Below are 25592 nucleotides of genomic sequence, written 5' to 3' on the forward strand. Positions count from 1 at the left end.
CATACATACGGTATTAGCTTATCTGCACTCCGCCTGCTTCAGCAAAGCAAACTGCAGATACGTTAAAAAAATGGGAAGCCTGGCTTCTCGCGTACCATACGTCGGGACAGGACACGAAATATTGATAACCATGAAGCATCGCTAACAAGAGCTTTCGTATGTGCATGCAAAAAGGTGACGCAAGTGGCCAGCTTTAGCTGGCCCTTTGCGTCATTGGGCATGCCGCCTCGAACGAGAGAGCAGAATAAATGCAATCTATGGATTAACGCTTTCCCTGAATATGGCACGATGCCTGCCAAACGGCCTGGCCATACAGCGAACAGTGATTCTGAAAAGGGCTTGCTCCAGCAATTCCATGTGCAGCCAGGCTCCTTCACTGAGCCATATAGCACGTGGTTTTTTTCGTTTAAATCGGTAGAATAGTGAGCACGATACGCGCCCAAAGAAAACATTTTATGTTGGAGTTGTGATGCTTCAGCCTGGTATTTTCTTATGTTTTTTAGGCCTCGCGTTATATCGAGTGCCTTTTGCTTGCCCCCGTTCCCGATCTGCATGAAGGCAAAGCCCCTGCAGCATTGTAGGTAAGTGCGTACCTGCACTGCTACCACTTGATAGTGATCCCCCTGTGTACGGTATGCCCAGCCCTCGGTGAGGCCTCGTTTCGTTGGAAGGATCTAGGGGCTCGTGCTGCTGGAGGTTGGAGATAAAGGTAGCAGCTGGGGGGCACCAGGTGGGCATAATGCCACAGACGTCAGTACTGCTGCTTCTGGTGTATCGGTCAGCACCCCCACCGCATAGGTCGCCTTTTATCCAGCCAGAACCGTGAGGACGCATGTGACGGTCGTTGCCAACTCCACAACGGTTCACCTTCAGAAGATACCTGGCCGCAGCTCTGGAGCCTTTCTGACTTCCGAGCGTCTGAAGCCCTGAAGAAAGACAACAAAGCAATATCGAAATACTAGGCAGTGTTGTGGCTCCAAACTGGGCTTTCTGTGGAATATTTACCCCGATTGGGCCCTTTAGCCCAGGATTCACTTCAGTAGTGCATTTGTATCCCGACTGCCGCAACTTCCCAAATAGGCTACAGGTCTCGCATCACACCTGCAGTCTCTGGCGGCGCTTCGCGGCGAGACAGCAAAGAACCGGTCCCGTTGCTGGGCGAAATACCAGGAGCGCCTACCCCCACAACGCCGAGATTAAGCGCTACCACCTCCGGCGCTGCTGGCGGCGTCTTTGTTTTGGGGAGCCCACCTAATGGGAGGGCTTCAGTTTTGGTCTGCACTACTCGAACCTTTGACGCCTTTGCCAAAAGTAGTTGGTGGTGCTGCTGCTGTTGCAGGATTTGCTGCTCAAGGGTCGATTGTTGCTGGATTGTCCCCGGCGCCATATCTGTCTCGTCATTCAGCACTTCGGAAAGGGGAAATCCAGAGTCTTCGGCACTAGGTAGTCCGTCCGGGATACCAGCTGGTAGCTTCCTGTTGACCTCGTCGAATAAGATAGTTTCTCCATCAATAAACTGTAGATAAGGGAGCTGCTCAGCTAGAACCGAACGCCATTGACGCCGTTGACAAGCAGGGTTCTGATGAAACCTGCATTACATTACCGTGTCGTGCAGGTAATATTCAAAAATACAGCAAGTATGGAAGTGAATTCCGCATGCACAGGGTACAAACCTGCTTAATATATGCAGATCATGAGACCAGAAAACAGAAAAAGCGATCCCCTGTAGAACTCCACATAATAGACTGGACTCCACCGCAAAAACCCTCAATGCTTCACTAGTTTTGCTACTGCGTGCATAGCATTTGTTGATCTGTACTGTGGAAAAAGACTAGCTCACCCTATTTGCCTCAGTTTGGGTAGTTGAACAAGGTATTCTGTCTGAGTGAAATCCGGTATCCTATTTTGAGCTATGCGCAACTCCTCCAGATTGGGTAGAAATGGAAAGCCGGACAAAGACCTGAAGGACAAACCAAGTAATAGACACGCTTCGTGAGTATTTTCACTTGCTGGTTAGGTTTCCATTGCTATGCTTGCGAACTACCAAATGACATCTGCATTCCTTGCTGTGTGTTTTGTGAGCCATGCACGGCTCGAGAACCGTGGTCCATTTGGCGCTGCTTTGTTGACGAAGCAGTTCAGCTCGCAAAACTACCTGAGTCCATTTCGTTCCATTATCAAACATCGTAGAGTCTCAGAAGCTCCCTGGAACCCTTCCGAATGGATCCTCCTGATGCGATTGTCGCTTAGATCAAGCACCTCTAGACGGCAACAGTTCCCAAGACCCTCAACCCGTGAGAGCCCATTCCCCTGCAACTGCAGTACCCGAATGCTCCCTAGCGGTGCTGCTGCCAAACTCTTTAGACTGCGCAGGCAATTAAAACTCAAGTCGAGCCGCTGCAGAGAAGGCAAAATTCCCCGCAACACATGGCAAAGCGGGTACCCAAACCCGACGAAGATCTGCGTTAGATGCAAAAACACGCAAGGAAGCCTTTGAGGCTCAAGCATACCTCTAAAAGTGGCAAAGAGACCAGCCCTGGTCCATCAACCCCACCTAAGCCCCCCGATGCAAGGTCGATTTTGTTGTTTGCTACCAACAATTCCTGCACGCATTCACTGCGTAACACAGACATATTCTAATCCTTCGGCATATGTAATTCATCATTGTCTTCAGGTTTCCCTGTCTTGATGCATCTTAGTTGGAAAATAGGAAAGGTGAAACGCAAATTTCCGTACATGGCTGTGAGGTGAATTATGTGAAAGTATGTGCCATCATGCAGTGCAGGGAAGCCACAGTAGTGAACCAGTCACCCAGCAGCTCTGCCGTCGCAAACCTCTCTTGAAAACAAAGTACGAGTTTCGCTTGTACATGTTTAATTTCGTATAAGCTTTTTCGTGCTGCACATCGAGGTGTGTTAGTCCAGTGAGTTGCAAGACTGTACTCTCAAGAGGGGCAAGGTGCCCAGTGAAGCCAGACTCGTAATTTTGTTTTGATTCAGATTAATGCTCAGCAAGAACGGAAAATTTTCCTCCGTTATCACGTCCGAAATATGGCGAAGGCGATGACCCGATAAGTCAACTGACCTGAAGAAAAAGTGAAGGCAGAAGCGCTCTGGAGGTGTCGACACACGCTCCGAATGCATCATCCTACATTCGCTAGGGTGAATATTCAGCAGGAAAACCCACGAGCGTCACTAGTGCAGCGGGGAATTATATATAAGGGAAAACGAAGGAGTTATTAGCTCGTGTGTCCTGCGCATGTGAGGACGAATTTTAAGTGCCGAAGGATGTTCAAAAATTTAGGCCTTTAACGCTATATAGACCCATGAATATGCCTTCCACCCAACGCATAAGTCCATGAAGCACGACGCAGCTCAGTTGGAGACTTCAAGCGAGCCTGCGCTGGAGTATTCACACTGCTAATTTCTACATCCCCGGTTTCACATGACTCTTCGGTTGCGGAACTGCTCATAGAGAGCTTGATTACGAATTGCAAATATTTACTAACCTGATGCTCTACGTGTACATAGGAAATCATAATACTTTTTATTTGAAACATGATTGCACGCTTAATTATAAAATAAACTTTTAATGACGCAGGAGTATGCGCGCAGTTTATGACCCGTCGCACCCTTCAAGGCATGGTAGTTGCTTTCCTATAATTTGTTCCAACAGCTCCCTTGTGAGCCTCCCAGCGAATACTTGCTTTATTTCTTCCTTCTCCTCTTGTCTTGGCTCAACTCCATCCAAAACTTTTAAAGACGGGAGGAGGTAGAGAGAGTAGGGACGGTATTCTGCCTCCATGCTTAAAGGCGTGTTGCGCAGATCAAGCACACGGAGTGATGGACACCGAGAGAGGTCCATTAGAGACCTGAATGCAGAACAGACGAACATGCATAGAAAAACGCAAGTGCTAAGATTGACTGTATAAGAATTCCCTAGAGAACAGACATCCAGTAGTTGAAGCCAAATCAGAATAATCAAGAGTCAGCAATGGAATGAGCATTCCGAGTTGTTGCAAAGCACAAAAGGCGGGAAAATGCAAAGCATGCAGAGAGTGTATATATCTAAAAACTACTATAATTCCCGCTGTGCGACTCCATTGTTTTCACTGCAGGAACATATATATATATATATATATGCATATATATATATATATATATATATATATATATAAAGGTGTAGGCATATGGAAAGCTGCTTCTAAAAACACTCTCAAAGGATGCCCCTCTGTTGGGAAAATCGTCAGTGGGTCACCGAAATGCTCGAATGTTGTTGTTGCTCAAGTACAACTGGGTGAGTGCCGGGAGTCCTCCGAGATGCTCTAGTTGCTGCAGTTTGTTGCCTTCAGCACAGAGGAAAACTAGGCGTGTCAGCTTTCGCATGCCAGAGGGAAAGGAAGCGATGCAGTTATGGGAAATGTCCAGGCACTCCAACTGGCAGAAGGACTCAATCCCATCAAGGCTCTCAATGCGGTTCCCGTCAAGGAGCAGCTCTTCTAGGAGGCTCAATCCCAGCAGACCCTGCAAAGCGACGCACGAAAAGGTACTGTAAGCAGCTAGCAAGGGCTTTCAACTCCGAAGCACTTCAAGCTTCAATGCCGAGTAGGGAGGGCGCAATGTTGCATTTAGTGCAGACACTGGCAGCAACCAAAGCCCTGAAGAGAATATTTTCCCCCCGGCTTTCTCTCGGGCATTAACGTGATCAAAAAATACGAGCTACCGTCAGGAGGGGAAAGCCAGTTAAACACTCAGAAATAATGGTTTTAAAATGAGGGCATGCGGCAAATGAGTGATCTATAGGAAGGGCATAGACCCTAGGTTTGCCTAACGGCAGTATCTGTTCTGCGCACATACGAACAAGGCGAACCTGAATGCTGCTAAGATTATTTTCAGAAAGCTCCAGCTTTCGAAGCCCAACTAGTGTGTGTATGTTTGGGGCGTCACGCAATCGCAGAAAGGACATCTCCAGCACGTCCACTTTTTCTCTCCAGTTGCTCCAGGTGATTTTAGGTGCCCCTACGAGATTTTCTCTGAAGAAACGCTGGGCACCACCATTTGAGAGGTGTTGGTAGTGTGAAGGAGACCAGTGGGGTTTAGCGTTACTGTGCGGAAGCCAGCCGCTTATTCGCGCCGTCCGGATTGCAGCAGCCACACTGCAGAGCCCTCCGCAGCACATTGTGTGGTTTGCTGCATCAGAACTCGCCAAAACCTGAGGCGCTGTTACAGACGGAACAGCCATTCGCTGAGCGACCGCCTCGCACTGACAGGGGGTGCAGCTGCAACAGCAGCAGCAGAAGCAGCAGCATTGCTGAAGGGGACCCCGACAAGCAGGAAGCAGCAGCGCGACCGGGAGCGGGTCAAGATCTTCCAACGGCCTGGAAGTACTTGCTGTCTCAAGAGACCCTGTCCTAGGAAGTACAAAGGAACATGCCAAAAGCTGAGCGTCCTCTGCTTTACATGTGCTGTAAACACCACAAAGGACAGTGACTTGAATGGGAAAGGACTTCAACCCCTTAACCTTGGATCCATACTAAGAATACGGTTGCAGCAGGCCCTCAGAAAGCTACTCTACACCCGGGCACAAGATGACTCTGCGCAATGCTTAACATATGTGCCCGAGTTGGACATGGGTCACGAGCTGGTCCTTCACTGTGGCCCTCGTTTCGAAGAGCATGCAGGAGGGCACTAATGGCTATTCGGCTCCCCACCAGTATCGATGGCCTTGGGACTCGTCCATGGAAGAAACCTCTGCTGCTGCTGCTATGGCCCAGCTGCGTGGCTCGTTTGCTCCTGATGCGTTATGATGCAAGGCGGAAGAAGACACGACGGGCGCCCCTGTCGCATATGCATAGTGAGCGGCTGGTGGAGCCACGGATGCATCTGCCTGAGTTGGTGATGGAGCGGTTGACGACTTCAGGGGACATGCTAGAGGGTCTCCGCCCGGTGCCGTCTGCAGCGGCCGGCCGTCCAGCAACTCCAGCGCAGGCAATAGCTGCTGGAGTTGGTGCGAACTGTGCGAGCCCATGTGCAAAGGATTCCCCGCAAGCCACAGCTGCCGTAGTTGGGGTGCAGCAGTCCCTGAAGCAGCAGCACCACCAGCCAAAGTTGCCATATACCTAGAACACCTCGACGAACCTTCTTGAACTTGAAGTGGCTGAGGGGTTGCATGTCTGCAGTCTTTATGATAGTTGAAATTATCGGCTTTGGGGTGAATCCCACGGGATTCGGCTTCCAGAAAGTTCTCACTTTTTCATATACTGTGTAGGGGCACTGAAATGCAGGTCCTAGTCTACCTTTCACTACTATCACACGGGAATATCGCTGGATGCAACTGTGAATATGTTTGTTACTTCGGATTTTCGCAAGACTTAGCACGGTGATCTACTGCTTCTGCTTAGCTGTTCCCGCTTTTGTTTGCTTTTTTCCCTTTTGAGTCTATTTCTGTGCACGTGTATGAGGTCAGTTGTGTCTGTGGGATGGGCGGACCGACTGGCGCAAGATCAGACAAGAGCAGCAAGTGGTTAGCAACGAGGCACAGCTGCTGCAGACGGGGGGCACCCCAGAAACCGTCGAGGGTGCAGAGCTCATTGAAACTCAAATCTAGTACCCGCAGCTGAGGCAGCTCTATCCTGCTGCATTCACTGGGGGCTCCTAAAGAAGAGTCTTTCGGGGACCGCGGGGGCGCTGAAGCTGCTGAAGGCTCTCCAGGGGCATCAAAGTTGCGCAGACCGTTAAGGGGCAGCAGCAGGACCTGGAAAAAGTAAAACGAAAGCAGTAGCTAGTCCTGCATAGGCTGTGAAGAGTACCTTTTAGATGACAACGCTACCTAGTTAAAGTGCTGCCAACGCGCCACTTCCCGTTGCAGTTTCGTTGTGGTACCCCTATACATTCCCTCACGGAAGCCCGATCGCCAGCTATTGCATCAGCAAACGAGAAGGCTGTTTTCTTCACATTCCTTCATTTTTACGAGATGCATACGGTCTCAGAAACGAATGGAGGAACATTTGCGCACCCGAAGCCTCTGAAAACTTAGTAGAACCCCACGGCTTAGCGCAATGAGGTGTGCGTTGCTACTAAGGCTCAAAGAGAGAACGTCTCCGTTGCAGTCTAGCTGCGCCTTGCAGTCTCCTGCTCCACAGACAGCTGCTGCAGGTTCCGTAGGGGCCTTCTGCAGTCTCCCCAAGGATCCTAGTGGATACATGTGGCGAATGCAGCCATAGTCCTGTAGGAGGACCTGCTGCAAGTGGCTTTCGCCAAAAACAACTTCTTGAGCTGTCGATATGCAGCAAGGGCACATTACAGCCTTCGTCCGCAAACTCTCCTCGGAGATTTCAGAAACACGCTCGTTGTGACCCCTTGCTTCAAAGAGCTCTTGTGTCCTCTTGCATTTCGTCAGTTCCCTTACGTGAATAGACAGAAGGTGCTTAGCCATGCTGAGGCAGACACAGAGTTCGAAGGGCACTGATTACAGTACAGAGCTACTGCTACAATTCTTTCAAGGCCGTCTTCGTTTTGTAGTTAGCAATTCACACGCCGGACGTCAACACAGGAGCGCATTCTCACAACTGTCCAGATCTCTGTTAATGCCAAAACGCCTCCGGGAAATGCTGAGGATGCGGCGTACTTGACAAGGTCTAGGAAGGGAGAGACGCCGTGCGGATCTTGTCCCTTGGTATTTGAATGGCTGTGCTGAAAGGTTGCTGCATTATTTGACTTGTAACCGGCTGGGCCTACAGCAGGGTCCTGGGGTGCCTCATCCAAGTTCTGTGTCTGTATGGCTGTCTTAGTCCCTTGAAATCCTTCTGTCTCTTCCCTGGGCTGCCGAGCACTCGCTGCCCTAGCTGCGTCTTGTGATCCTCCAGTTGCAGCTGCTGCCGCTGCACCTCCTGCTGCAGCTGCTGCTAGCTCCGGAGGTGTCTGTGCAGCTGGTGGGCCGCCACAAGGGTTGGAAAGTGCAGAAGAAGCGGAATTAGACGGATTGTTTGAATACGCGAACCGAACGAGAAAATGGGGAACGAGGCAGTGAGGCTCAAGAAACCACCTGGAAAACAATAGGGAGCATTCAGAGACGCATCAGGAAAACTAAATCCTCTACAGCTTCTTGCGTACCTACGTCGTTGATGAAATTTGTCATCAGCACTTTCCCCCCTATGTAAAACTTCTTTTGAAGTGCTTTTGTTGGGCTGTTTCCTTTGTTCAGCGGGAATCCGCGCAAGCGATGCGCATGCAGCTTGCTTCCTCTCTAATTGCGGAAGATAAGGGTACACCTGATTGAAACAAAGCTACTCCGTTTGAGGCAAAGCTATTCCGTTTGTCTGACTTCTACACTATTACTGAACAGCGAAGTACAGTTGCCGCTGTACTGACAGTTGCAGAGAGTCCGAGGTGCTGTGCGATGACACGCTTAAAGCTAAGCCACAAACATTTTGCATGGAGCTCCGCATATTACAGCAGCCTACAGTATAGGATTTAGAGCCGCAGGCTTGTTCGCACCATGTTTTTATCTGTGGGTTTGAAATCCTTTGCTTGTACACACTGGCAGGGCCGGGAAGAGCCAACGCACAGGGATTTGAAGCAGTTATACTTCGGATTGCTACGGGAAGAACAAGCCAAATAAAGGGTAAGAATGCGTCTACATCAAAGCCCTAAGCTACTGTGTATGAAATGTGCCTGTTCCTCCGTTGCTGTTAAGTGCTCTTTGCTGTTCCAAGCAATAGACAGCACACAGAGCTTGTGAACCCCTTGATATATCTGCTGATGATGCTTGGGCATAACTTTGTCTCTTTATTTGGAGTTCAGAGAAGGTTGCATGCATTAACTGTCTTTCCTTACTGTATTGCTCTTCGGCTTTGCTGATAGTGCATTTAGAGGGCCCCTGTTCTATCAGACTTGGAATTTCCTGCTGTGTATACCCTACAGGGGTATCTGGCATGGACTCATGAAGAAGACACCGACAGAGCAGAACTTCCCCATCAGGAAGCGCCAGCTGGCCATCTCTAACTGCCTGCTGCACAACAGAGTTGTTGAGTGGCTCCCCTCCTTCCTGGTTGTAGGGGCCCTCGACCTTCGTGGGAGACATATCGGCACAGGGAATATCTTCAGGCAACGCTGCATTCGCTTTAGCCAGTTCAAGCGTCTGCCTTGCAATCGCCTGGAATGATTCATTTGAGGCCAGGTAACTGTTCACACAAACACGAACTCCTTGCCCCCTCCCTAGCAATTGACTCGTTTAAATACGTTTTAAAGCCGATAAGCAAACAATAAGAAAACTCCACAGCCCCTTGCTTCGATCCCTGCTTAGGTGGTACGCGCAAGCACGCGTGTCAGACGCATGCACACAAGACAGGCGACTTCCTCACTGAAGACGGGGCAGGTCTGCGTCTGCTAAGCCGTTTGACGCGGCTATTAGAGGACAACTATGGAGCCCATTTCTTTGCGAGAACAAATCCCCGTACATGCCGGAGGTGCTCTGCCTGGGGAAACCACAAAAGCAATCCACAGACATGGTATTTGTTCATGAACACGCGCTCTAGAGTTATTTCCTGTACGTATGCAGTCGGGCGACTTTGTGCGAAAAAGTGTACATGCCGGAGTGCTCGCAGCTTTTAGGCGTGATTCATGCACAAGCAAGATCAACAATGTTTCTGAAAACCCAAAGGAAGGCAAACTGTGAAAAGTTTTTCCTTAGCGTTCGGCAGCCAATATAGTAGTGCTCGAGATAACGCAGTAAACATTGGAACAGACTGTGCAATCCATTTTCTTTTTGCTATCGTACAGCTCTACTAAGCAACACCTTTAAACGTATTATCCTGTAGAATATATATATATATATATATATATATATGTATATATTCATGTGCACATACATAACACGTTATCACCTCTAGAGGGCGGTAGTCATGGTGCTATATATATATATATATTTATATTATATATATAGCATCATAACTACCATCACTTGTATGCCACCACAAAATATAACTCACTTGAGCAGGCCCCATGGCTGGCGGGGATTGGCGCCGCATAGCACCCAGTCCCCAGTGCTTTCCACAGCACATGCGCTCCTGTACCAGGCCACAGTAGGGAAACCAAGACGTCAACGGAATGAGGAGTAGTTGCGCGGCTAAGCGGCTAACTGCTGGGTCTGTTTACATATGCATTTACGTGCACCCGATGAACCTACACAAACGCATATTTTACGGTGGCTCGTAACGGGCAAGCTAGACGTCAGCCATAAGAACAAACGGTACAGCAGCAGTGCCACGAAGAGGCGGAGCAGCAATGTGGTGTGAATATTATGTCAATGGTGCAACATGTCCTTAGCAGAAGCAGGCGGGAAGAGCACTCATTTGCTAGGGAGCGTTACCAATGAATAATGACTTCACCATCATAACCAACACTACCAACTGCAATCGTACAGTGGCAGTACAGCGGTGTTGCACATGCATCTGTGGAGGTTTATGTATGCACTTCTATCCGAAGGGTGCTTTTTCACATATAAAAATAATTATCAAATAGGCACTTGTAAATATACATTGTGTAGGTAGTTGCAGCTTGAATATTTATCCGAAGGGTGCATATTTACATATAAAAATATCTAGCAATAGGCATCTTCACATACATTCGTACACACAGGCATACATTATATACATATACATGTAATACTTATGCTGCTGTCGCTGGTAGGTGTACCTGAGCAAGTCGAAAGCTGCTTCAGCCTCTCTGTTAACGATCCGGTGGACACTTTTGATTTCAATGCTTTTAAATCCGAAATCGACGAAATCGTCCGGGTGGAACGATCGAACCAAGCAATCTGCAGCTCGACGATACCTAAAGACAACCAACCGAAATAATCACCCTAAACTCTGCACCATGAGAACCCTGAGTAAACCTAGAACAAACACCAGAAGACCTGCAAAAAGCAACGAGATGAGACGCCACTGGTACTTGCATCAAATATGAAAAATATGGGTCCCGGCGAAGAAATGACATGGAATGATGAGCGTTAAAAAGCAAAAGCTGAAGCGAAGATCCCGCAATCCAGAAGGTGTTCCAATTACGCGTTTTCGCATTCATATCGACAGATAACAATGTACATTCACATCATCTACATTAACACGTACGCATCGTACGCGACTGCGAATTTTTATAAGCAGAATACAATGGGCATCCGCACCGTAGATGTCGCCACACGCGTATCTACACCGGTGGAACCCGAATGCGCTTAGCATCGAAATCTAAGTTTTTCGGAGTTGTCTGACGCCACGAAATGTACTGAAGTATACTCTTGCTGGTGAAAAAATAGTAATGATGACTGAAGACGCATGTACATTGTTGCATTTAAAAATATAGCGTTTCAACACAAACTGCTGCATGCAGCACACTAGGCACAGGATTTCTGAAATGTAGTGTCTGATCCGCCTGTCACGTGGGGACGAAGTCTCTTTGACGTATGGACAGCTGACCAGGTCTTACTGGGGTCCCCCAGTTCGAGATGAATATTTCCGAATCGCTCCAACTCTTTCTTGCGAGTGCTGAGAATTGCCTCTCTTCGTTTCCGCACTTCAGCCGCCAGCCATCGAAAGAAAGATGCACCTCCGCACAGCTCACTGCGAGCCACCACCAAGTCCTACAATACAATCCACAACACCTGTAATACTCCAAAAGGTTAACGCAGAAACTACAATGGGTGAGCACGCACAGGCTTGCACGGAAATACAGACAAAATGCAGCACAGTAAGCAGAAAGCTTGTGAATTGAAGTATCTGTCAAGTACACTATACGCCATATGCAGTAAGAAGGAGAAGCACACACATCAACGCGCACCATGAAATGTGAAAAGTGCACTTGGGCAGTCAGAGTGATACACTAGTTGCATGCAAAGGGTTCGCATCCAGAAGATCCAAATTACACAGTCGCGGTGGCGGGCTCAAGAATAAGCGACAATTAGAGTGTAGCTCGCAGCTTCTAGAACGCGCACAGCAAATTTTCTGTTATCCTTGATTGCCACTCTGAACTGCCCGTGAAGCCTATCTAACTCCTTGACGGCGTCTCGTGCTTCTCGTCTTGTTTTCTGTTGTTCCAGCAAATAATACAGCCTTTTTCGCTGATAGGTTGCGGCAACGAAGGCGGAGTCGCCAGCTTCAAGCACCGTTTGGTTGAGAGCCTAAGCGAGAAAAAATACAGGGATAGGGCCAACTATCGTCCCCTGTCTTCTATTTGGAGTGCCTCATTCTGCGTTGCAGTACACACTAAAACGCCACTGGTCTTCTTCCTCGTCGCACAGAGAAAAGCCGTAACAGACTGGGTGCTACGCTACAACCTGTGCTGTCTTAGATGGAAGCATATTAACGCTTTTTGTTAGCTTTCATTGGGCCACTGCATCTTGCCCCTGCAGGCCCTGCTCATTTTACATTAGAAACGGATATCAACCCATTTTAATCGGTCAAGTAACTACAGTAAAGTACTCCCCAAGTGTTGGTTGGCCCTTTTATAAATTTAAGTCCAACTGCGCATGCAGCAGGATGCTGCCCGTTTGCAAAGCGTCCTGTACTTTGTCACTGATGCACGCAGCTACCCACTTCAAACACCACGTTTGTTTGTGACACCGCTGAGACCAACTGTATTCAAAATTGTAAATACTAAAGCCGCTAAACTCAGTATAGTTGCTGTCGTAGCTGGGGCTGCTGATGCAGGCTGCAATGGCTCGTCGCACCTTTAGCATTGGCATGTGGTAGAGAGCAAACATTTCGTGGTTTTTCAGCCTGCAGATGGGGTTTTGCTTCGACAAAAAGTGAACGTCCGAAAATAAAAGAGACTGAAGGTGGGGCAGTTGAGATAACAGGGTTACTTCGTGCAAAGACCAAATGCTGAGAAGGAAAAAGGAACGAGAGAGAAACTCAATAACGCATGCACAGCTGAGGGACTATACCCACAAGACCGCTGACCACATGAATCATAACCATCTGATGATAGCGAGCTCTGCGAATTGATAGGCAGAAGGAGGAGAAAACAACGACAGCAACACACAGCGCATAATCAACTGCGTGACAGTCAACAGTCAACAGGACATGGGAGAGCATGTGCAGGTGCAAAGGCTTATATGTCAACACACAAGTGTTGTTTCCTACGAGTGTGAATGCACGTGCATATATATATATATATATATATACATATATATATTATACACGGACATGCGCGCATCTATGAGCGGTGTTCAGCAACCAATATGACTATGGTTTCTTACGGGCAGTGTGCGCTGCTTTTGTCTTTTGTGCAGCTTCTAAGGTGCACGCGCTGTGATTACGGTGCCAGAGCTTACTGATTCGCTGCAACGTTAATATGTTCAAGATTTCTGTTGTTGCTAAGAGCTGCACCCACATGCGTCAGCTCGTTGTCGGCCACCTGCAGCACCCGCAAGTTCGCGAGGCCCTCAAGGCCTCGGAGACTACGCAGACGGTTGCTGTTTAGTCGAAGCGTGTGTAGCCGCTGCAGTGCTTGTAGAGGACCCTGTGCGGCCTGTTTGGCGGTCCGGTCTTCAGGTGCCCCGGGAAGGGCCCCTTTCTGTGCATTTGGAGGCGTTACGATGACGCCCAAGTCAGCAATACGGTTGCCAGTCAGGTCGACCTCTTCTAGAAATTTGCAGTTCTGGATTCCTTAGGCAAACCACAGCAAATGCGCCCAACGCATAGCCACTAGCGGAGTTTAAGCAGAGGGGTGTAAAACTGCATTTAAAGGAGTCAAAACCGAGAAGACAAGTAATTCGGAGCTAGTGAACCAGCCACATGCTCCTTCTCAAGCAGAAAAACAATGATACGGGAACGCTTCTGCCTAGCATACAGTGCAGTCGAGGACTGCGTTGCTCTAAGTGACTTGGTCTGCCAATAACGCGCAACATTCTTCAACTTCCTAAGCGCATTCTTTTGTGTGAGGAACGCCCTGCGTTCAAGTACCTTCAAGCCGGTCTATTTGGTTCTCGGGAAGGTGCAGCAGCTGCAGACTTTTGCAAACTGCAACGAAGTCGAGAGAGGTCAGCTGCTGCTGCACCAGCCGCAACTGCCGCAGACATCCAAAGGTCCCCAAAGCCCCCAGGGTCCTGGGGCCCAAAGCCCTGTCCATTATCAGCTCAATTGCGTCAACTAAATTCGCCTCCGATGAGTCGCGGATTCCCGTAACAGAATAAAGCCAGGAAAGGTCAGCAGAAGCACTGCATCAACAACAGCAATGACAGCAGCGAGGCAGTGACAGAAACAACAACGAAAACAACACAAGAACTGCCTTCCTGTATGCGTAGACAATATGATCAAGGGAACAAGAAGCAGCAGCTTTTGCGCCGGGCAAGATCCAGAAACTGAAGCAGTTTCTGCCGCAGGAGCGACAGGCTTTGCAGCACGGGGAGAGCTTCGTATACAGCGCACTAGGAGCAGAAGCAGCACGAGGAGGAGGAGAAACAGCAGAAACAGCAGCTGCAAGCAAATCCCTAGTTGCCGAAAGCGATGTTTCTAGTTGTCGGTGTCTCTTATGTCGCTCTCTGTAGAGCTTGTCTCTTCCGCAGCCTGCGCTATATGTAAACATCTCTCTGTGTACGCACCCCTCGGAAGAGTTGACGGATGCGGGGGAGCCGCCGGTCAGGGCTTCTGTTGTCCTCGGAAGGGGCCCTGTAGCTGTCTTATTAGGGCCCACTTCATTGTCGCTGCTGCTGCGGCTGCTAGCCGGGGATTCAGCTCCGTCGTCTTTGGCAGTGTCGTGCCGGAGGCCCCCCTTGGGGGCCCCCAGTGCAGACAAAACCCTCACAGCTGCAACTCCCGAAGCAGGGACCCTACGGAGAGTACCCCTTCCCTTGCAGCCCTGCATCCTTCGCCAGCCTCCAAAGCAACCTACTGAACTCAGATGAGGCCGCCCTAGAATACGGTTTCCACGTTGGCTTTCTTTGGCTTTGGCTACTTTATCTGCTGCAGCTGCTGCAACGGCGGAGTCTTTCAAACTAGCTGAGGGATCTGCCATTCTAAGACTCTCTGGGCGGCTACCCGCAAAAGAACTGGCAAACAATCTATACGGGCCGTGAGAGGCACAACCGTTGCTCGAGTTGTCGAGGCAACTGGAGCTGTTGTTATTATTGCTGTTGCTGTTGCTGTTGCTGTTGGTATGGGCGCTCCTGCTACTGCTGTTGTTGCTCCTGCTGCTGCATAATTGGTTTCCGTTGTAACATGCTGGCCCATCTTGTTGAGGCCCGTCGCTTTCTTCATATTTGGCGGTAACGGTGCTACTGCTGCTACTGTTGCTACTGCTACTACTGCTGCTGCTACTGCTGCTACTGCTGCTGCTGCTGTTGTGCGTCCGAAACTGACCGGCGCTGCTACTGTTGTGGGGGCTGGTGCTGTTGCTGCGTCTGCTTACCTCCACCGGCAGGCAATGCCTCCGTGAGCCCTCCGAAATGCAATGGACGTCAAGGGCTTGATGGGCCCCTGGGGCCTCAGGCTGATGTTGCCTGCTTTCGTTTACTGCTGCTTCTGCTGCTGGTGATGCAGGAGGCAGAGCCGCTTGCAGCAACAGCCCCCTCTCAGCGTTGTCTCCTTTTGATAGGAGCTGCGTATCACGCTGCCGTAGAGAGAGAATGCAGAGATTAGGCACTCTAGCGAGGCCTGGCAACTTGTAGGTAATACCTGAAACGGCAAAACTGCTGCTACGCTTACAGCTGCTGCTGCTGCTGCTTCCTGTGCTAGTTCTACCTTCGCCACACACTTCTCCCTTATCCTGGGGAATGCAGGCACTGTTGTTGCTGCTATCGCTGCAGCAGCTGCTGCTGCCACTGGTGGTGAACTTATTGCTGCCGAAATGAGTGCCTGAGGTCTCCGGAAGGCCCTGCATGTTTAGTGGACGCTTGCAGCTCTCCTCGGAATGAGTCTGGAGCGGCCCTGTTGCATGCTCAAGCTTGGCGCATGTTTCTTGTTCTGCTTTCAACAGAGCATTAATCTGTCTTGTTTCTTCCTGTTTGGGCTCTCCTCTCCACGACAGGCTCGATGAAGCCTCTACGTTATCTGTTTTTCGGCGTTGGCCAGCTGTTAACCCCGGCTCCTCACTTGTGCCTCTGGGCGTACATCGAAGCAGTTGCTTGTTGGCTGCATCTTCGTGTGCAGCAATAGCAACATCTGCAGCGGCTGATGCTTTAATGGCAACCACGTCAAGCATGGGGCTCTCAAGAGGCTTCTCTAGAGCTGCTGCTGTTGCTGCTGCTGTTGCTGCTGCTGTTGCTGCTGTTGTTGTTGTTGTTGTTGCTGCTGCTGCTGCAGGGTCGCGTTCGCCACTTTCCTGCCAAAGTGAACTCGCGCGAGAGCTGCGGAGAAAGCAGGTCGTGCTACTGCTTAGGCGAGCGAAATCTTCTGTCACTGGTCGCTGCGATATGCCGCCGTCTCCTCGGGGGCCTTCAGGTCTGCTGCTGCAACTTGGATGCCACTGCTGTGAACTAAATCGGGTGCTGCCGGTGCTGCTGCTGGTGCTGCTGCTGCTATAGTTGCTGCTACTGCTAGGAATGCTGGGGATAGGGTCCTCTACGACCACCGTGAATTGCTGCTGTGAACTGAAGCATCCTAAACTGGAAACGCAAGCGGGCTGAGAGTTCTGTCTCTGGGGGGCCCTACTTCCCCTTCTATCCAAGATGTTTCTGTTCCCTAAAGATGTACATGGGTTGATGCGAGCAGTGGTGGTATCTGTGATGCTGCTGGTATGTAGAGCGTTGCTGCTGCAGCTGGCTCCGCTGTTGCCCCCACTGCCACTGCCGCCAGTGCTGCTGCTGCTGTTTTCTTGCAGTTGCGCAGCTTTGCACCCCACTGCCAGCACACATGGGGCTGGGCGAGCAGGACGAGCCTCACCAGACCAGTCAGACTGCAGCGGCCGGCTAGAAATGCGGACTCCTAAGTGATTCCCAAGGGCCCCTGAGAATACCCCTCTAATACAGATGGGGGCCCCAGGCCGCTGATGTGGGCTTTTGATATTCCGCCGCATTGCTTGATAAAAGACAACAAAATAAATTTGTACGCATTGAAGGGCGGGGAGGGGGGGGGCCCAGGGGCCCCCTTTGATGCCCAAGCGAACCAACTCTCACTGCACAGGTTTTCTGTGTTTATCCTGCGTTCAGCTTTTTTCTCTCATTTCTGAACCAACACTCGCATCTTGCGACTGCATACCTCTACAGGTTATTTTTCAGACTTGTAGTGAAAGTGATCTGTTCCTAATTTTGCATCTATTCCTCTTGTTCACTTGCATTGCATGCTCCGGCGGTTCAGGTTGGCGGCGGCCATCGGCTGCTTTTCGCGGCGTAGGAATTAGAAATAGATGCTGTTTTTTAATTGTTGAAACTCAAAACAATTGGATAAAGAAAGGAGAACGGAAAAAGAACTTGCCGCTTTTAAAAGTTGGGGTTTATGCAGCGCGTTTCTTTACCAGCGGGTGGTGACCTGCATCGATCGCGGTGTATGCGGCGCTTGGAAATGCAAATTGAAGTCGGCCGCTCTTCCTCTTGAAATTAATCCAAATGAAAAAACAAATCAAGGAATAAACAAAGATGAAACCTGAAAAACCCAAAGAATCAAGTGAACAACACCGGAAGATAGCAAGTAGCCTTCGTCTGTCCTGTACCGTGAAACGGCCGCCAAAATCACTTCAAGAAATTCCTATCATTGAAACTGGCGCTTAAACATACTTAACGGCTTTGACTTCGCCTAGATTATTTTGGATCAGACTTCGATTTCCTCCTGAAGTGCCAATACAATTACATAAGCCCTATATACTAAACCCTCAACACTAGAAAGGCACAAGGCAACGGAAGTGCTGCTACTAGTGAGCGGTTCCAAAACATATTTTAAAACCATTTGAGTTGTGAGCAGAAATACAAAAAAAATTATCGTTATGGCCAGTGTCACGTACTGACACCATACACGTGCAAGTACATCGCCCGTGGCCCGTAAATCCTCGAACACAGCCATTGAACAACGCGTAGGTTACAGTTTACCGCATAAACCCTAATACCCAAACCCTTAAGCCTAGGGACTGACCTTGCGGCATCTCTAGCTTACAATTCGGTCTCCCTGTGCACTCTCTGCAGTCACACGACCTACATATCACGCGAAGAAACAATTAGTATTGCATACGGTGAGTAGCTATCACGCGTAAGTTAAATGCTTGGATTTGAGTTTAAACGCGAAAGAGTTACGTTGCATACATTGCGCTGCAGGGTATCATCGCAGTTGAAATAAATGTTTCAACTACTCTATACACGGCCACCGACCCTACGGTGTAGTAGGGGCAACAATTGTACCTTCCCCTTCTATTGAAATGTGGGAATGTTTATAAATGAGCTTCTAAGGAGACATACGCACGCATATATATATATATATATATAGTCAAGGAGCCAAGGACAAAGCTGAGAACAGATGCGCGCTTCGGAGATGTTTCTTGGTGGAACCGAAGAAAAGAAACTGTTCGCTTTGTGAAGGCCTGTCGTATCCAGTCAGGCGGCTACCCCGAGTCAAACCAAAAGGCCGCGTTAGCGTCCAGGACTTAGCGCTTGCGGGAAAAGCCCGTGGGAACTGGTGTAGAGTTTATGGTAAAAGTGTCTACAGGGTCTACAGTTCAGGGTTTCGGGTTGTTTTTCTGTTGCGATTTCCGGAGCTGCCGCGGGAGCCAACTCCTCAGCAGGTTCCAGTCGGCCGCTGCACACAAGCCGGAGACGCATTAACAAGTAGAATGAGAAAAACAAGTATATTTCAGTATCTTGTACTAAGCGAGAATACGTAACATTGTGCACAAATATATATATATATATATATATCTTGTGGAACATGCATGCATAATACATGTACATATTGCAGTAGTAATCGATTGCTGCACTATTTAAAAAACCCTCATATTTCTCGTCACTACAAGGAAACTACTTCTTGTGGATTGCCGCTGGGCATTCACTGAATTAGGGGCTTAGAATGTAGGGTTTGCACGCGAGACAAAGGCTCAGGGGTTGCATCAAGGGTTTAGGGTTTGGAGGCGTAATCCTAAACCCTAAACGCTGCAGGGGGTGTAAGGTCTAGGCTTAGGTTACTGTCTCTGGGAACGTCTTCTTCGTTGCCAGCCTTCCTTTTGTTGCCTTCCCACAAACGGCGACCTCAAAGCAATACATGAAAAAGCAGCAGAACTTTGTTCACACAGAGACGCTTCTGGATGCGCATGCTTGTAATCATAAGCCAATCATATAGCAATGCAAGCATTTAACAATTAATGAGGCGTGGAGTGGCACACAACAAAGTTACACAAACAACACCGCATAGTGACACTAAACAATGAAACCTTGTTATTATTAGTACTTTGTCAATTTGCTTCCCAATATACCTAAAACTAGGAACTCTATTAAAAAAAAATGTCAAAACATTCAAAGGAAACCTGAAACTACTGCAAATACATGCGGTTTGGCTTGGCTTTTCACATGCAAAAGACACGAAGACAAACGAAATGCTTGTCACACTACTCATCCTCACCTGGATCAACCGTCTCCGACTGCTGTTGCTGTTGTTGCTGTTGCTGAATGCTACGAGCTATGGACGCCAAACGCCTGGCGCCGCAGTGCTGCAGGAAAAATGTGGCAAGCCTCACAGTAATAAGTAAACTACTGGCTAAAGGATGGTATGCAGGTGTGTACATACCATACACGCAACATACATACTATAATGCATCACATATATTTAGTAGCCGGAGTAAAGTGAGGAAACGCAATGCAGTACTAAAATGTTAGTAAGACAGCAGTCTTGGGAGGCTCTCTGCTCCTCTCAGGCGTATCTGATGCTTTGAGGAAAACCGCACCCGTTTGCTGCCGTCTTCTGCGCGCATTCACCACAATAATAATAAAAAGGCAAGAAAATATTTGTCGGCAGCAAAGGCAAATAGAGAAAAAGAGGGTTTCCGCTTTATGCTGATGCATCTTTGTTTGTTAATGTGTAGACAGCGGCCACACATATTACTGCAGCAGCGGCGGCAGCAACGATTTAGCTGCGATTGCTCCAGGCGCTGCTGCTCCGTCGTACCTGGAGTGTCCGTAGGGTGCATGGTGAGTGCAGCAGCAGTAACAGCAGCAGTAGCAGCAGCAGCAGTTGCTGCTGTTGTTGCTCCTGTTGGTGCTGCCGTTCTTATCGCTTAATCGTAATTCCTGAAACACCCTTCAGCTCTTCTCTCCTGCCGACGCTGCTGATGCTGCCCCTGCTGCTGATGCTGTTACTCTTTATGTTGCTTTTGCCGCTGCTCCTGCTGGTTCGGCTGCTTCTGCTGCTTCTGACGCTATTGTCACCGCAGTTAGCGCTGCTTATGCTGTTATCCATGCTGCAGCGAATTCACTGAAGTTGCCGGATTTAGTAGATCCAAAAAGGCTGGCACTGAAGGTCTCGATAAGGCTGCTGCTGGAGCAAGGGGGGCAACAGCACCGGCAGCAGCATACAGCGACGCCGACCCAAAAGCGAACTGCAAAAGCGAATGAAAGCAGCGTAAAAACGGAAGCGTCTTGAGAATGAAAAACAACACCACTAATAACAACAACAGAAGCGGCAACTGCAGCCGCAGCAGGTGCTGGCGCATGCACAGCAGCGAGGGCTGGACGGCAGTCTGTTGGTCGGCAGCGCCGAGGCGGCGACTGGCAGTGCAGCAGCAGCAGCACCTGCTGCAGCTGATTTTCTCTTGTTGCAAATGTCTCTTTTCGATTTTCAGGATTTATTGAACACACTGAATAAATCTTTTTAGCTGAGAAGTGATAACAACAGCAGCATCAACAACATCAACACCAACAGCAGAAGTCCGTCGCCGATTGCCAGCTGTACACTAAGCAAAGCTGTCGCCACCGCCGCCGCCGCCGCAGCAGCATTTTGTCCGTTTTTTTAGTTTGTTCTTTGCAATGCATTAACAATTACCACTTTTTTCTTTCTATTTCAGTCAAATCGCTTAAAACTCGGCAAGTTCAACGAAGTAGCGCGGGGCACTGCAGCTGCTGCAGCAGCAGCAGCAGCAGCAGCAGCAGCGCCGCCCGCAGGCGTCGTTGCTCCCCACTGTCAACCTTTTCGCATGCAAAAAGACTCAAAACAAACACATGAACTTATTAACAAACTTTAGAAGAGCAGCAAAACCTCAGCAGCAGGACCAGAACCGCTCGCCGGAGCTGCAGGCGCCAGTCGCGTTGACCGCCGCCGCCTCCGCCACAGCAGCATCAGCAGCAGCAGAAGTAGCAACGAAGGCAGCAACAGCAGCAGCATCAAGTTATTCAGCAGCGGCAGGTGCAGGAGGTACCTTCCTGCAGCAGGGACAGTAACAGCACGGCGAAGCAGCAGCTGGAGCGAAAGCGACCTATATATCATGATGGGAGGGGACGGGGGAGAGTCAGGAGCAGCAACCGCAGCAGCAGTAACCGCAGCAGCAACAACCGCAGCAGCACCAGCAACGGCAACCGCACCAGCGACAACTTGCTGTCTGTGCCTACCTTGCAGCAAAAGTGCACGGAAACCGAAGGGAGGGTGGCATGCCCCTGATTGCGCTGCTACCACATATGAGATCCGCAGCAGCCACTGTAGGCGCTTCCTCAGCTGCCGCAGCAGCAGTAGCAACAAGGGTTTAAGCAGCAGCAACTCCAGCAGCACCCCACGGCCTCCCAAACTGGGCAGCACCGAGCCGCAGCTGAGCTGCTTCCTGCTGCTGCCCCAGCAGGAGCTCCCAGCACAGCTGCCAACTGTCTTGTGTTCTTCTTGTGCTGCTGCTGCTTCCTGGAGCAGATGCTTCGCATGCAACACCAATGATGCTGCAGCAGCAGGCTTTGGTCTAACAGGCCCCCCTAGCAGCAACGTACTACATCATTCCTGTTCGTCTCAAGGCAGCAACAGCGTTCACGATGGAGACAGTGACGTAGCAGCCTGTGCTGCTGATGGCGCCGCAGCTCCTCCCGCAGCAGCACCATCTGCTGCAGAAGAAGATTCAGAAGCAGCAGGAGATGCAAGGGAAAGCGCAGCTGCTGCCGACACAAGGGCGACGCAGCAGTGCTGCAGCAACAGCAACAGCAGCAGCAGTAAGCAGTGGCAGCTGTACATGAACCTCAGCAGCAGTTTCAAAAGCCGCTTCCCCTGCGTTGCATGCTGGCGCTGCAGTAACTGCAGCAGCATCAGCCTGAAGGCACTGCAGCTTCAAACAGCCAGCGGCAGCACTGTCCCTGCCCTCTTCTTGCGGCATCCAGCAGCAACTCAAACTTTGTTAGTCTCTCATCGCAGCAACAGCGATTTAGGCTTCACTTATCCTCTTCTTCTTTATCTTTGTCGTTCTCTGAACATCAACGTCCTGGGTTATGAGTACACCGGTTACGGATTCTGCTGCTGCCCTAGCAGGAGAAGCCTGGCAGTTCAACAGCAGCAGCAGCATCAGCAGCAGCAACAGCGGAGGCTCTGCACTCCTTCCGCTGCCGCAGTGCGTATGGATATCCGTGCTGCTTTCTTGTGGCTGCAGCAGCAGCAGCAGCAAACACCCCACAGTGTCATCCTATACAGCGAAGGCAGGGGTCTCCTCCCTGCTTTGCAGCTGCGTTCTGAACTTGCTGCCGAGGGGTTGCAGCTAGGGGGCCTGGTCTTTGTAGCTCCAGCGGCAACCGCCGCAGCAGCAGCAACGACAGCAGCAGCAGCAGCAACACAGATAAGCGGAAGACAAAGAGGACATGAAAGAGGGATACGCAGGCTTGTGCCTCCCTGTCTCCGCAGAAGACGCAGCGAAACGCACGAAGTGTACATGCAGCTGTTGCAGCTTCACATGGATGAGCTTCTGGTGCTTGAAGGAGCCTCCGAGTTGGAGCTGCAGCAGGCTACTGAGGGCAAGACACCTCAACTGCTGCTGCGCCAGCGGGCAGCAGCAGCAGCAACCGTTGCGGAGACAGGAGAGCCCGGCTGCTGTTGCTGCGACTTTCCAAAAGGAGACAATCTACGCCGCCTGAAGGCATTCATTCAACATGCAAAAGAGCAGCAGCAGCGGCCCTACGACCTCGCGCTGCAGCGGCAGCTCCGCATGCAGCAGCAGCAGCTGCAAAGGCAGCAACAGCAACACCAAGTCGCATGGAGCAGTATGACGCAAAGCGGGCAACATGCCAGGCCGGGCCAGAAGCAGCAAGGGAGCGAAATGCAGCAGCAACGCCAACAGCAGCGAAAGCAGCAGCAACAAGAGCAGCAACAGCAGCAGCAAGTTGCTGGGAACCTCTGCAACGACTGCCCAACTCCTATACACTCCACGGTGTCTCCGCGTCATTCGGCAGCCGTTAAATACACTCCAAAAAAACAGCTGGAGCAGCAGCAGTAGCAAGAGCAGCAGCAGCACCAGTGACAGCAGCAGCACCAGTGGCAGCAGCAGCAGCAGCCCCCCGTCCAGCGACACTAGCAGCAAGGCGAAGAAGACGACAAGTGCAATGGATCGAACTATAAGCGAGAATGATGCAGTGCTTCTTCGCGTCCTGGAAGGTGCAGTAGCGACAGCAACAGTAGCAACAACTGCAGCAGCAGATATCAGCGGAGGCGGGCTTCCTTGCTTTCGCAGCATCTGTGCCCAATGAAATCTCATAAGCGGGAGCGTTTAAATTACTGAGGCACCAGACAGAAGCAAAAGCAGCTGCAGACGCCAAGGCAGCAGCAGCAACAGAAACAAAATCAGCCTCTTCCAAACTCTGCTTGTAGCCTACTGCATCATCGTACTACCTGATATGCCGCTCACACCGTGCATCCTTTTGGTATAATGCTTGGAATATTCTATACGTCATAATCGTTTATGTATAATGTAGAATGCATGCGTTCATGCATCAGAAAAACAATATATATTGTACATATGATATATATTAAGCCGTTGTATTGTGTGGGGTTTCCCTCATTAGAAAACGCTGCCGCACTATTTGCGCTCCCTTTAAACACGTCGTAGCGAACGGTGTACACCTGGGGCAGGGCACCTCTCAGCAGCAGCAGCTGAAGCAATTGCTGCTGTTGCTCCTGCTGTTGCTGTTGCAGCTGCAGAACGCACGCGTTGCCATTCGCAGCGTAGGAGGCCCTTGCCTTGTGTCGAACAGCAGTCTAGCTAGCCGTTGCTGCAGCAGCTGCAACCGCAGCTGCTGCAGCACCTGCAACAGCAGCACCTGCAGTAGCAGCGGCGGCGACAACAACTGCTGTAATATGCATGCACTGTGCATACAGACGTCTTCGACGGGGGCCGCGAGGAGACAGTCTCCTTTCCATTTAGGAGCTGCGGGAGCAGCAGATTTATTTTCTCTCAACGGATCATATCTTTCTATTTTTCTGTAGCCTTGAGGTCTGCAGCAATGCATGCAGCGTGCTGCTGCTGCTGCTGCAGTGCATGCAGTGTGCTGCTACTGTAGTGGTGTTGCAACAGCACTGCAGGAGCAAGTGTTTGGGTGTAAGAACCGGGTACACCGCTGCTGACAAAAAGGAGAAACAGCAGTAGCTGCAGATGCATCAATGCACCATGCAACAAGAGAAGCAGCAGTGCTAGAGGCAGCCGCAGCTGAAACGAGAGCTTCGGAAGTAAAGCCCAACGAAGTAACATGGGAGGGCACCCACAGTTGCTGCTGCAGCAGCTACAGCAGCTGCAACTGTGGCGATACTGGTGCAGCAGCGGCAGCAGTAGCTGGCCCTCCCAAACGTCCAGCTCGGATGTGAATGCAAAGCAACAGTAGCAACTTTTGCTTCAGCGCGACAACAGCCAGAGCGGCACATATTGGGCGGCACATATTGGGCAGCGGCTGCTGCTTGTTTGACCTTGAAGTGCATTTGCTGTTAGGACTTATCGTCTCAAGTAGCTGCGGTTTTCTGTGCTTTGTCGAGCGCTTGCCGGGTAAGGAGCGAGCTGAAAGCGGATGCTGACGGTGTCAGTGAGGACTCGAATAACGAAACTCTGGGTGGTGGCCAGGCTGACGTCTGCAGTGTATCTTAAGCTGGCAGTTACTGTGTATGTATACCCTGGAGTGAGCGTGTAGGGGCGAACGCTGGCTTTGTTGTTGAGGGTGCTACTGGTGCTGCTGAGTCGAAGCAGCTGGTCTGCAGTGCGGGAGTCGTGGGGGCAGCTGGCTGTCCACTGTAGCGACACCCCGGCATCGAACGCAGTAGCGACTAGAGGACAGTATTCAGGCGTAACGACAAGATCAACACTTTCTTCTTTCTTTATGCTGAAATCCTTGTCCGATTGCAGCAACAAACGAGGAGGCTCTAAAGACAGAGATAATTTCATTTTCCCTGATGCTGCGTACCCGAAGATACACAACACCACACGAACACACGCACACGCACACACTAAAATATACCAAAATAGAGCATAAATGATTTCTGATGCTGTGGTGGAGGCAAGCTGTGCATGCACAGATCTCATGCATGCACGCCCAGGCGTGCATGCATGAGGTCTGCATAGACCTTTTATGAATGTTTTATATGCATGCCCATACATACAGATACATATATATGCATGTATATATGTATATATATATATATATATACCCAAGGAAAAGCACGCTTAACAGCAAGTATATATATATATATATATATA

The 25592-nt window shown here is 50.1% G+C and overlaps 2 protein-coding genes across 2 annotated transcripts; one reads left to right on the forward strand and one right to left on the reverse strand.

The window, feature by feature from the left end:
* Window positions 1–474: 474 nt before the first annotated feature.
* EAH_00034980 (leucine rich repeat protein, putative) lies at window positions 475–17003 on the reverse strand (the record flags this gene model as incomplete). Its single annotated transcript, XM_013395777.1, has 20 exons — window positions 475–926; window positions 1102–1589; window positions 1841–1960; window positions 2156–2460; window positions 3042–3084; window positions 3632–3871; window positions 4258–4523; window positions 5350–5464; window positions 5711–6080; window positions 6489–6753; window positions 7015–7435; window positions 7627–7927; window positions 8835–9181; window positions 9362–9475; window positions 9989–10066; window positions 10695–10832; window positions 11468–11611; window positions 13324–13657; window positions 13955–14208; window positions 14593–17003. 20 exons carry the CDS (start codon window positions 17001–17003, stop codon window positions 475–477), a joined length of 7206 nt encoding a protein of 2401 aa, XP_013251231.1.
* A 4380-nt stretch (window positions 17004–21383) lies between these two features.
* EAH_00034990 (hypothetical protein, conserved) lies at window positions 21384–23351 on the forward strand (the record flags this gene model as incomplete). Its single annotated transcript, XM_013395778.1, has 1 exon — window positions 21384–23351. One exon carries the CDS (start codon window positions 21384–21386, stop codon window positions 23349–23351), a length of 1968 nt encoding a protein of 655 aa, XP_013251232.1.
* Between the last annotated feature and the right edge of the window lie 2241 nt (window positions 23352–25592).

This window comes from Eimeria acervulina, genomic scaffold (assembly GCF_000499425.1).
Source record: "Eimeria acervulina Houghton genomic scaffold, Eah_scaff364, whole genome shotgun sequence".
NCBI lineage: Eukaryota > Apicomplexa > Conoidasida > Eucoccidiorida > Eimeriidae > Eimeria > Eimeria acervulina.